This window comes from Danio rerio, chromosome 4 (assembly GCF_052040795.2).
Source record: "Danio rerio strain M-AB ecotype USA chromosome 4, GRCz13ab, whole genome shotgun sequence".
NCBI classification, from domain to species: Eukaryota; Metazoa; Chordata; class Actinopteri; order Cypriniformes; family Danionidae; genus Danio; species Danio rerio.
This window is the reverse complement of record NC_141024.2, coordinates 24,629,991-24,643,860: the sequence shown is the minus strand read 5'-3', so window position 1 is coordinate 24,643,860 and position 13,870 is coordinate 24,629,991. Positions and strand designations below refer to the sequence as shown.

General features: G+C 34.3%; 1 protein-coding gene across 25 annotated transcripts in view; it reads left to right on the top strand.

The window, feature by feature from the left end:
• celf2 (cugbp, Elav-like family member 2) overlaps nt 1-13,870 on the top strand; it is a 439,402-nt gene that overhangs the window by 244,663 nt on the left and 180,869 nt on the right. For all 25 annotated transcript variants that reach the window (XM_087246169.1, XM_087246167.1, NM_194401.2 and 22 more), the window contains one exon: nt 2,572-2,607. In XM_087246169.1, coding sequence (XP_087102295.1) covers nt 2,572-2,607 — 36 coding nt within the window. The remainder of the gene's footprint in view (nt 1-2,571; nt 2,608-13,870) is intronic.

The window sequence follows — 13,870 nt, the reverse complement described above, 5'->3', positions numbered from 1 at the left end:
CATTAGCACCTGGGCTAAGTTTACTGCTAAATAAATGCAGTCAACACATCACTAAACATTCTCGTAAGAATTTAACAATAACAGGTATATTAATGCAGAAATAATGCATACGTCCTCAGCATGGTGCGCGCTCAAAATCCTGCTCAAGTTGGGTGTTTTCCACAGTTACTGGGTTTTCAGACATCTCCTCCCTGCACATCTACATCACGTTCACCGGGGATGATGTTTACACATGCTGTAAAGTTAGTCACTTTTCTGCGGCTGCGGTATTAACGATTTCTGTGCGCTTCATTGTTCATTCGCAAAATATGTGCATGTCTATTCTTCGCAAAGGCAACAGCAAATAACATTACTTTTCCAGGGTTGTGTAAACGTGATTGGCTATCATCTGTTCTAGGGTATTTGCATGGAGTGACCTAACTGGCATCTATTTGACGATTTAAATTTTATGTAAATCTTTGCCGCTAATATAAAAAAAAAATAACATATAAAAAATTACTTTAAATAATCTGAGGGGAATTTAATTCAGTGAACCACCTTATTGTGTATAGCTACCATGTAGTTTATATGTATGTGTGTGTGTGTGTGTGTGTATGTGTATGTGTATGTGTATGTATGTATGTATGTATGTATGTGTATATATATATATATATATATATATATATATATATATATATATATATATATATATATATATATATATATATATATATATGTGTGTGTGTGTGTGTGTGTGTATAACCAGTATATAATATTTTGTAAAATATGTCAAGTGCAGGCTGGAAGAGGTGCTCATATACTATTCCTTTTCTCTCTCATTTTGTTCATTTTTTCATCTACACTTCTCTTGGGCTCAGTGGCTTGTGACGCTCCATATGTCCGTCTACTTCTCCTCAGAGAGAGAGAGAGAGAACGAGCGAGAGACATTAATACAGACACCCTTCGACTCGTACATTCAGCACTCATGTTTTCCCAAAAGCCGAGCGCTCCGAAATGACAGGAGAGTGGAAGGATTGGAAAGAGAGAGACAGGGTGTGGATGATTGGACGGCTGAGAGAAAGACGGAGAGAGGGGGGTGTAATGTGTGTGTGTGTGTGTGTGTGTGTGTAATGTAGACAGCAGTGAAGTGAATGTTATCTTACAGACGTTGAATGCACCTGCAGCTAAAGCCATGCATGAGAGCTCCCTGCAGAAATAAACACATACACTTGAGGACTATCATGTGCATGCATACACACCTAATTACAGCCGTATTATCATAAACCAGAAATACACAAGCACATAAACACAGATGCATTTGAAGATATTTGAAATTAAAATGTGTGGATAGATCTTGGAATATCAATAGTTGTTTATTTTCTGAAATCAAAATTGACAATTGTTATTTTTCCAGCACACATTGTTCTTCGATAAAAGTAAACATTTCATTTGTGCACATTAAAAAAAGTTTGTTTTTTTAAATCAAAGTCTGACCATTTGCTTTCATGTTTGGAGTTACAGTCCTTTTTTGATGCCAGTTTGATGGCTTCAACCACAATATTCGTATCCATACTGTTCATTTTCTACAAGGGAACGTTGCACAAAGAGAAAGCCACACATTCTATTGAATATTCCAATTCAGTGGGAGGTACATCTATGTACTTAAATACAAGTCTCAGCAAATTCTAGTTCAATTCCATTCAGTTCAATTCAAGTTCTAGTAAACTAAAACCGTGGTAGTCCGGTTTTCAGAGTTGAAGTTCAGTTTAGTTCAGTTCAGTGTGGTTTCATTTTCACTGCTAAAGTCCAAACACTCCAAGTAACTTCCAGTCCATTTGTACTTTAAAGAAAAAGTAATTTAAGGAAATTAATAAACAATATAATAGCCCATTTTGGTGTATTGTTTATAGTTTAATTATTATTATTATTGGGGCCAATTTAAGCAATCTTTAAAAGTAAAGGAAGGTACTTGTCACAATCACCAGCGATCCAGCCTGTGCAAATAAACATGCAGAGGACTAAAAACCTGCCAGAAAAGAACTACAAATTCAGTCAGGCACCACTCACACACCTGGCCTAGATCACCATGATTGCAAACAGACACAGCTGAAGCTGTTCAGGACTAATTAAAAACTATATATACACCTCTCAAACTGTTTTGTTAATCTGTATAGTGGAAACATTAAGACACGTTTTGCCTTGCCTTGTCTTGCCGTGTTTGAACCTAGCCTTGTTTTGTTTGTTTTAAGTTGTCTACTGCCTGCCTTTTGACCATCTGCCTGTTATTTTGACTATGAATCTGGATTTGCCCGTATACATTTGTTTGCCCTTGTGTTGACCGTTGTTTGCCTGACCATTCTGCTAAATAAACCAGCGTTTGGATCCGCACCCCTGTTGTCAGCGTCAATTCACATTACAGTACTAGCAAAAACTGGGTAATGGGTTTGATTCCCAAAGAAAGTTTAAAGTGTTACTTTCCAATGTAAGTGGCTTTGAAATGTGTACATATATATGTAATCCCCAGTTTCAAACCAAATTGCTTGTGTGTCTTTGACTAGGTTATTGAATACATTTTCTCTTTTTCTCTCACAGGCAGGACGCAAGTGATCTGACTGGAACTATACAGAGGTAAGACTGTCTCCATCTCTCGCTCTGTCAATTATTTGTACACACTTCTGGCTGTTCAGTAGTGTGTTGACTGCTATATTGATGTTATGGTTATTCAGTTTCACACACACAAAGATGAAGTACTACTCCTGTCGCTTTTTTTTTCTCTCTCTCAACTGAGACCTTGGGTTGATTGCTGGATTGAAAACCAGACAAAAACAACAATTTTACATTATATGCTTTCATGGCCTTGTCCATGTATGGTCTCAATAATGTTTAATATAAATTTGTCATACAATATCAGGAAATGGGCTGTTCTAAATCAAACAAGCTGCAAGTCTAGACTGAAACACCAGCTGAACACCAGCTTGACCAACTGGGAGAACAGTTTAAGCCAGTTATTACAGGCTATGACTAGCCAGTTAACATATGTGTAAAAAATAATCTTCCAAGATGGCATTCAAGTTCTGAATGGAGATCTGTGAATCTATTTACAATTTATACAATACCAAGGCATATTGAATGTTAATCTGATTATACCATATTTTCTAACCCTGCAAACAATTTTGTGTTTAATAGAGGTCTAAATGTAGACAGCTTGGCTAAAACAAGGCTAAACTTGGGCTGTCAGTGAAAATCTAATAGACATGTAAGAACAGTCCAAAACTAGACTAGTAGTCAAATAGATGGATTAGACAGATTTTATATGTGTAGTCATTCATTTCTGTTTATTTCATGACTAGTCTAGTTTTGGCCTATTTTTAGGCATCTTTTAGATTTTCAACGTGTTTTAGCCAAGACGACTATGTTTAAATGTAAATTAGACATCTATCTTTCTTTTAAACATCTATCTTTTAAAAATAAAAAAAATCTTGCTGGGTAATATTTATGCCCACTGTATTGATTTTTTTCTGTTTTGTGTTTGTAGTTTGGGATCATGCTTAGCTTGACTTTAGCATGACCTAGTCTGAAAATATCACCTTGGATTTTGGACAAGACTGACAGTGCAGACATTAATCAGTCATTTGTTTACAACGGGTTTAGGAAAAATCTAGTGTAACAAAGAGCAGCTAGTGAGAGCTATGTGATTAAACCTCATATTCTTATAAACACCAAACCTCAGTAAACCCCCATATGAAGAGGCACACTAGTAACAGATGCTAGCCACCTTGTTAGTGCACCCGCCTCCCATGCTGGAATCACTGGTTTGAATCCCATTTTGAGTGGGTCGAGTTGAGCCGGAAGGGGGATACATTACTGCTGTCACTGAGATAGGAGTGAGGTTTAGGGGTTTAAGTGAAACAGACTGTTAGAGATGTGCACATAAAACTTCTATTTCAGCACACTAAAGACTGACATTAAGCACTGCGTTCATTTGTATTCTCATTAGTGCAACCTCTCCCAAGCCAGAAACACTGGTTTGAATCCCACTTGACATGGGCTGATTAAAATCGCAGAGGTTATATTAATGTTGTGACCTACATGGGAGTCTGGTTTAGGGGATTGAGTCTATACTAGTAACTAGCTGATGTAGTGTAACTAGTAGGAGCGGCCGTCTTTGTGTTTCTGCCACACATGCAAAAATCTCCAATTCAGATCTCTCTTGGAGTCAGTTGAGTAGAACCACATGAGTTCCATTGGTGACGTGACCTAGATGGGAGTCTGGTATAGGGGTGTTAGTGTATTCTAGCAACTAGCTGGAGTAGTGTAACTAGGAGCGATGTTCTTAGTGTTTCTGCCACCCATGCAAAAATCTCAGATTCAGATCCCTCTTGGAGTCAGTTGAGTACAACCTCATGGGTTGGGTTCCATTGGTGCCGTGACCTAGATTGGAGTCTGGTAAAGGGATGTGAGAGTATACTAGTAACTAGCTGGAGTAGTGTAACTAGTAGGAGCAGCCATCTTGGTGTGTCTACCCATGCAAAAATCTCCAATTCAGATCACTTTTGGGGTCAGTTGAGTACAACTGTATGGGTTTCGTTGGTGCCGTGACCCAGATGGGGTGAGGATTAGGAGAATGAGGGTAATAACAAACTTGTAGAAGCTTTGTAAATAAAGCTCACTTTGCCTAGCCTAAAGAGGTGTACTTGCTAGTGAGCCTGCCTCCCAGGCAAGAATCACCAGTTTGAAGCTTACTTAGTGTGGGTTTTACTGGTCCTGTAACTTGGATGAGAGTGAAGTTTAGTGGGAAGAATGCTATGGCCATCCAGTACAATCAATATGTGTAAATTTTTCTCCCCTGAAATTAAGAAGTACACTGCAAATTGATACTATAGGCTGTTTTTGCTCCATTCTTAGTGTATCTGCCCCCATGCCAAAATCTTTGATTCATATTTCTTTCTGAGCCCCTTGAGTATGTGTTCAATTGGTGCCGTGACCCGGATGGAAGTGAGGATTAGGAGAGAGAAAATATCAGCCTATGAGTGCTATATGAATGAATGCCTGGCCTAAAGTGGCAGACTGGTTCCCATTCCAGAATCACCAATCCCAAATTAATTCAGTGTGGGTTTTGTAAAAACGTAAAGATTTTCACTGGTGCTGTAGCATCAATAAGGGTAAGGTTCAGCAGGGAGAATATAATGGCCTTTCAGTAGGAGCTGTCTGACTAAATTTCAATCTCCTGACATCAAAAAGCATACCAACAACTGATGATAAATCTATTGGTATACTTGTTAGTGCCATCCAATCCCACTAGGATTACTAAGAACCCCAAACAGCATTTTAGTATGTTTCAAGGCCTAATACAGATGCTGTTCCTGAAGCATTGTCCAATATAAAGAAGAGGTGCATAGTGTGGTTTTCAAGAGAATCAAGCAAACTGTTCAGATTTTAAGACAGTCTTTTCTAAATTTTTGATTACGAGAGGAGGCCGAGATGACAGAAAGAGAGAGGGAGAAATAAAAGAGGGAAAGGTGTTCTCAGAGAGTCAAGGGTGCCGAGTTAAGGCTGGAAAAGATCTGTGACTGAGGGCCATTAAACCCAGCCCCAAGGCTATGAGACGACACATCGAAAGAGCAAGAGAGAGCGGCTGAGAATTTTTTGATAAACTGCTGATCCTGAAATAGCTACACCTATTTTTCATCGGGAATTCTGTTAAGAATAAATTGTCACGTCTCATCTGCAGAGGAGCTTTCTTCCTCAGGGCGGCACACAGATACTCAAAGCCACTGCCAGAGTTCGCCACCCTCTCTGTCGTTACAGCAATGCACCGTGGGTTACCGCCGGCAACTGGCTGATTGACAGACAGCCTTGCGTGATTTCAAGGGCACTCGCAAAAAGGAAAAAATATGTCACCTAGGGAAAATGCTGTGGACGTTGCAGTAAAATGAATGAATATGACATGACAAAATATGACATTCAATGGACTTTTTTTTTTTCTCAAAACTCAACAACTGACTACAAAGTTAAAGCCCTGACGTACTCGCAACAAAAGTTATTGTTCGTTTTTAGTTCAGAAGAAAAAAGATGACTGAAATACTTGAGCAGAGGTATACCATGGCATTTGGATGAGTGTGTAAATGATAAACATACAACTAAAATAACTTTGCATACATATTACCTCATGAACGCCACAACCATCTGTTATATAATGTTCAGGGACCAATGGTAGTTTGAAGGTGTTTACTAAGTGAAGTCAACTTTTCTGGAAAGTGTGTTTTTGATATTTGTTTCAAAGTCTTAAAAAAATTATATAGTTTGTATTTGACTTTTCTTGAATTCTATAAAACTGAATGTGCATGTTCATGTCAAATGATAAAAGCAAACCAATTCTATTACCAGCCCTCACATGGCATCTAGGAAATTGCTTCATTGTTCTAAAAAACATTTCTAAGACCACAAAAAAAAAAAAAAACTTTCACTCTCAGATTTCAAGGAACACAATGATGTAATAGGCATGTGTTCTTCATATGGGTTGCATATGGGTTTAATTTGCTAAATATTCTTGATCAAATCCCCCAACTTCTTTCTTGTGTACCACACCCACAATTACATCATTGTTTACCTCTATGCCAAAAGTCATGTGTATCTGAGTGCTTGCGTTCACAGCAATTTTAGTGTGAGTTTATATGCAGATGAAGTGTAAAAGAACATGGTGAAATTCACAAAGATAACACAAAACCTCTCAGGAGTGAGAGGAAATGAACTGGAGATACAGAGTGTAGGAAATGAGAGGAAAAGGGAACTGTTGGTGTGTTTGTAAAAATGATAATGGAAAATTTGCTTTGTTTGTACATCTATATAGTGCAATGGTAGGTGGATTTAAACATACCATTTAAATTATTTAAATAAGGCAAATGTGTTGATTACCTATCACTAATGGTGTACATATATTTTGCAGCCAGTTTAGACCAGTCGTTTTGTGCTCTTCGAGTATATAGTTTTTCTGAGTCATTTAGATTCAAGAATGATTAATTGAATATTTCTCCCGCTCTCGCAACTATGCATACGTAATCAGCTGGAAAGCCTAGCGAAAGTATGTTTAAGTTACAAGTTAATAAAAAAAACACATACAATTACCGAATGACAGCTTTAGAAAGCAAAAACCGAATCTCAAACTTTGGGATTTAGAAAGCCGGCCAGACTAATTTTTTTAAGTGCCAAAAAGGCACCTCTGTGGATCTGCAGTGCATGTGAAACTGTCTGTGGGAGTGTTGATAGTTCACGCACCCAGAACGAAAAGGGTAAATGAGAGGATTTTTCATTACTTAATCGAACGAGGATGTTTGGTTATATTAAACGGATACAAAATAGTGTAAAATAATGATAGTAAGCGAAAAAAAAAACAAAAAAAAAAACGTGTCACTAAATAAACTTGAGCGAACGTTAATTTACAAGGGCGGCCCTTCCTTTTAAGGTCTACATGAGGGAAGCACTGTATACATTTGTATGTATGTATATATAAATTATAAATGCTTTTAAACATCGCTGTATGAAATATGTTTCGGGCCTAAGGGGAAATTACATTTTGAGTCAGTTGGCATTTCTGTGTGGAGTTTGCATGTTCTCCCAGTGTTTGCATGGTTTTTATATTATATTATATTATATTATATTATATTATATTATATTATATTATATTATATTATATCATATCATATTATATTATATTATATTATATTATATTATATTATATTATATTATATTATATTATTTTATATTATATTATATTATATTATATTATATTATATTATATTATATTATTATATTATATTTTTATATTATATTTTATTTTATTATATTATATTATATTATATTTATTTTTCGAAATCTCTCTCAGTTTGTAAAAGAAATATAATAAAAGTACTTTTAAAATCCCTGTTTCGAGCCTGTTATCAGATAAAAGTAAATGTTGAACACAAAGGAAAACATCCAAACTTGAATTCACAATCAAATCTCAAACGGCTATTAAAAGTTAAAGCCTAAAAGTTTAACTTCAAGTACATTCGGGGCCTTGTCATTTCCAAACAGCAGAACAACAGAGTTAAATAGATCTCCTAAGTGTTCTTCTTCTTTCCTATGGGCTTCCACCCAAAAAAATAAAAAACATCCCTCCGTTTAGATGCAGAAACATACTCTAATCTCTCTTTTCATCCTCTCTTTTCCATATCCATGGCATAACAAAGAGAAAGCGAAGTGAAAGAAAGGGTGGCATAAAAGCGCGTGTGACTGTATAATTAGCTCCTGTGTGCAATCACTGATTCCCTCATGCCGAATGACTGACTAGCTGCATCAAAACCATTTCTTTCTCCTATTTTTTTTTTTTTTTTTTCCGGTACCGGGGGTCTTAACCGCAATGGGGGGGCTCGAAAGGAAGATTTAGGGGGGTAGAGGCGGAATCGGTTGTCAGCTAATTGCATCTCTCTGTGGCGATTATGTTCTCATAGAGAAAACAACCGATAATTATGGGAGCCGGAATGGCAGCGCAAGAGAGCAGTTACCGAGCCGTCATGGCCGCCGTGTGGGACCCGGCCTCATTATCACCACAGAGACTGACCCGCCCCCTTCACCCCGGCAACCGCTCTAATTACCATCCAACCAGAGCTGTCAATCAACACTATTTATAATCCAGCTCTGAGGGAAAAAGAAAGAAAGAAACATTATGAAAAAAGAAATATGGCAAATATAAGCCCTCAAGGATTAATACAAGTATTCAGGTGGTTTCTTCTTTATTGAATTGATGTATTTTGTGAACATGAATGGGCCTGTTTTCTCTTTTGTTCTCAGTTTTTTTCTTGATCGATTATTAGGCCTCATACAGAACATGTTTTAATGGTCGTATTGTGAAGTAAGTAGTACTGCGTAGAGCTTAGTCAGGCTAGATGGCATATTTAATTTGACGTAGATGAGAATAGATAGACCTACTGTTCTCGGTTTACCTTGGTATCGATCGTACGGCTGACAAAACGTTGCTCTCGAAGCTGGTAGGTCTTAGAATGTACTTAGGTTTTACTGTTGTTAAAATATAGTTATATATATATATATATATATATATATATATATATATATATATATATATATATATATATATATATATATATATATATATATATATATATATATATATATATATATATATATACACATATATATATATATATATATATATATATATATATATATATATATATATATATATATATATATATATATATATATATATATATATATATATATATTCCATGTTGAGGGATGTAAAAAAAAAAAAAACAATAGTCCCAATGTATTTCCTGTCTTACATGTTTAATTTCTATAACTTCCAAAAATCCAAAAAGAGCCAAATGTTGATAAATAATGTTATGATAGCGGTTTTACCATTAAGTTGTGATTGAATTGCCTTTTGTTACAGTTATGAAATAGTTTGATGACAAGCAGGATATGTTCATGGACCAATGACATGATCACATTGAAATGGTCTATACTATACTATACTATACTATACTATACTATACTATACTATACTATACTAAATTTGTAATTTTTTTTTTTTAAATAAAGGGAAATCTGTAAACACAATGTTGCACCTAAAAACATTCTGGACCTTTATTATCTCTGTTTAAAAAAAGTCCCCAAACATTTTCAGAAAATTCAACTCGAGCTTCTTGAGTTTGCTTTTGATTGTTTGTTTTTTTTTGTGTGTGTGTTTTTCTCACAATCAGATCAATTTCTAAATTGTTTTCACTTTTTGTCTTGTTTTAGGTCTGTTTTTTATGTATATATTTGCTGTCTTTGTTTGTTTTATTTAGTGTCATTGTATCTTGTTTTTTCATATATATATATATATATATATATATATATATGTGTGTGTGTGTGTGTGTGTGTGTGTGTGTGTGTGTGTGTGTGTGTGTGTGTGTGTGTGTGTGTGTGTGTGTGTGGGTGTGTGTGTGGGTGTGTGGGTGTATACAGTGTATATAGACATATTCAAATAGATTTATCATTAATTTAATAATTGTATTATAATAATAGTAATATAATAATTTAATACTAAATATATTTAACACATTTAAGAAAAAAATAACACTCCTGATGCAGTAGTTTAAGCAGTTTGTTTTTTTATCATACTCTGTTTATGAACCAAAAAAAGACTTTTATTATATTAAGACTTGTATTTTATTATTATATTAAAATACAAGTTTAGATAGATAGATAGATAGATAGATAGATAGATAGATAGATAGATAGATAGATAGATAGATAGATAGATAGATAGATAGATAGATAGATAGATAGATAGATAGATAGATAGATAGATAGATAGATAGATAAGAGTCTAAATATCAAATATCAAAGAGTTCTAAATATCAAATGTATATCTGCAGAAATGAATGCAATTATATGAGTTACTGAGGCAAATTCTTTCTCAACTTGCCTTTTCATGACCATTGTTTCGTTTCACAATAGTCGGCTAGTGTTTGTTTCCATTGAAGATTGCCTGAATGAGGTACCTGAGGTGAGGCCTTGTGAAAGGTTTGCTAGGCAGCCCCCTGAACGAGCTTCGCCACGGGACCCCCATCTCTATGGACAGGGGGGAGTCTCCTGGACGAGCTCCACCGTGAGGCCCAGTGTAGGCTGAATGATATGAGGCGTGAGGGCTTGGAGTGCTGCCCTACTGTTACTCACAATCCTAATACCTCACAGATGTTCTGGATCCAGAAACAGCTGTCTAACATTACGTACGCGCACAGAAACGCTGCTGGCCCCCAGCAGCCGGTGGAACATTTCAGAAAGCCTCACATATACGCAATGTAGATTTACACAGAAAATAGGGGGACTCTGAAAATACCACATTCATCCTAAAAACAAGAACATTTTGTGTTGTTATTATCGGTTTAAAAAATCCCAAAACATTTACAAGAAAACCACATGAAAGTCAAATAAGTTAAAATCACATTATACACAGAAATTGCTTTTCATTGTGTGTGTGTGTGTGTGTGTGTGTGTGTGTGTGTGTGTGTGTGTGTGTGGGTGTGGGTGTGGGTGTGTGGGTGTTTTCTTTACTCACAATCAGATCAGTCACTAATTAGATGATTTTTTGTGCATTTTTTCATGCTTTGTCTTGTCTTAGGTCTGTTTTATGTCTATATATTTGTTTTTTTTGTGTGTGTTTTTGTTTAGTTTGGTTTTACCTTGTGTTTTCTAGATTTTTCATGTTTTGTTTTGTATTCTGTTTTGCTTTGCTTTGCTTTGCTTTGTTTTGTTTTGTTTTGTTTTGTTTTGTTTAATTTTGTTTTGTTTTGTTTCATTTGTTTCACTTTTGTTTTGTTTCGCTTTTATTTATGTATATTTGGTTTTGTCAAACATACATTTGGTTTGTTTTCTTGTCACAATGAAAACAATCTAAATTTGCCTTGGTTTATATTTTTGTTTTATAATTTTGTTTTGTTTTTTGGGGGTGGGGGTGTTATTTTGTTTTGTTATTAGATTTTTTATTTGTTTCAATTTTTTTTTAAACAAAAATTAGCAGTACATGAGATTCACATGTTTAAATAACTCACGAGCAAATGCAAAACAGTATAAATATGTTTTAAAATATTTGAATAAATGTTTCAGGGAAATTACTATTATTTCTTATCTATTTGTTTTGTTTTTTTATGTGGAAAAGTGGTCAAGTAAACACATTTTGTCTATTTTAGTTTTTTACAGGTGTAAAAGTCACATGAGCTTTACATGTTAAAATAACTCACAGAGCACACATGAATTTAGAATTTTGTCACTAATACTTTTGATTGTGTTTTTTTTTTCACTTTTTCTCACAATCAGATCCATCACTATTTTTATGTTTTTGTATTTTTTTAATGTTTTGTCTTGTTTTAGGTTTTTATCTATATATTTGCTGTTTTGTTTGTCTTGTTTTTTTTATTATTTTATTTTATGTTTTTTGTTTTTTTTGCTTTGCTTTTTTTGTTGTTTCAAGTTTGTCAAACATATATTTGGTTCTTTTTTGTCACTAGTAAAACAATTAAAATGTGGTTTAGTTTTATAGTTTGTTTGTTTGTTAGTTGTAGCTTTTTTGTTGTTGTTTTTGGGGGGAGTGCTTTGTTATTATTATTTTTTATTTGTTTATTTTTTCATGAAACGATTGAGCTTCACAATCACAAAATCATTTACAGAGCACATGCAAAACTGTAAAAAAAATGTGTTTTGGAAATTATCATTATTTCTTTTCCATTTGTTGTATGTTTTCATGTGGAAAAAAAAAGTGATCACATAAACACATTTTGTTTAGTTTAATTGTAGGCACAGTTGAAAAATCACATGAGCTTTACATGTTAAAATCACTCAGGGAGCACACATTAATCAAATATGTGGTTGGAGTATTAATATGTAAACATTTTGTTTATGGAAATGTTTTGGCACTGGTAAAAAAGGCTGTTTGATAAACAATATAAGACATGTTGAAAACATGGAACATACATGAAACATGAAAAGGTGATTTCATAAACACTTTTTCCACATGAAAATGTTTAAAAAAATGTTTCATATAATATTTTTCACATGTAAAGCTCATGTAATGTTTCTCTCTCTGCAAAACAGACCCATATTTTGTGTTTGTTTGTGCATTTCACTCAAATATTTGCATTTATTGTTCATCCAGCCCAGTTTAGACATCTTTTTTTTTTTTGCAAACAAGCAAGTGCGTCTAATCAGAAATACCATGAATGCTCTGCTTAATTACACATTCGCACACAAAGTCCTGTCCCTCATCCCTGATTGGGTTATTGTCTGTGGTTTTTCTCCACTAACGACCGCTGGGCCCCCCCTTGCTCTGAATATTCATGAGCGGAAGTATCTCACTAGATGGCAGTGCAGCTCAGCGTGGCCATGCTAATGAGCTCACAGGGGATTAATATTCATGAGATCTGGGAGGAGGATGAAGCTGTGAATGTGACTTGTGTGAATTCGGTGACTCAGAGCTTAATGGCTAAATCAGTTAGACAGCACAGTGAGGCCTGTCAAATGCATACAGACTTAAAAAAGGGAAAAGACCGCAGTTTCACCTGCTTTGAGCTTATTTAAGGAGAAACGCAAGGTGATTTGCCAAACGATGAGAGAGAATACATGTAAAGCATATGGATAGCGTATTACAGTTTTTCCTTTTTTTCAGGTATAGATAGAGATATTTCACCCCAGAATTTGAATTGTTTAATGTACTCACAATGTCATTCCAAACCTTTATAATCTTCTTTTTTCAAGATGTCAGCTTTTATAATTCATCAGGCATCACTATTTTATTTTATTTATTTATTGTTTTTTAATTTTAATTTGTTGTTCTTTTTTCCTTTTTTTATTGTTTTTTATTTTATTTTATTTTATTGTTTTATTTTATTGTTTTTATTTAATCTTATTGTTTTTTATTTTATTTAGTTTTTTATTTTATTTTATTGCTTTTTTATTATTTGTTTTTGTATCTACTTTATTGGGTTTAAATGTTTGATATTTGTCGTTTTATTTAGTTTTTTATGGTTTGATTTTTAGCTTGTTTTGTTGTGTCTGGTTTTACCTTACATTTTTTGTTTTGCCTTTTTGTATTGCTTTATTCTGTTTGTTTGTTTGTTTGTTTGTTTTATTGTTCTGGTTTGTTATTTTGTTTTCGTTTAGTTATGTTTGCCATTTAAGTTATTTGTCTGTTTTGTTTAGTTTAAAAGTTTCTTTTTGGTTTTGTTTAATGATGGCTTGGTTTTAATTAGATTGTATTTCAGTTTTTTAATTGTATTTTTGTATTTTGGTTTGCCTTTTGTTCACAATAAGAACTATAGCAAGTATGTTTAGTTTGTGATTGTGGTGCCAG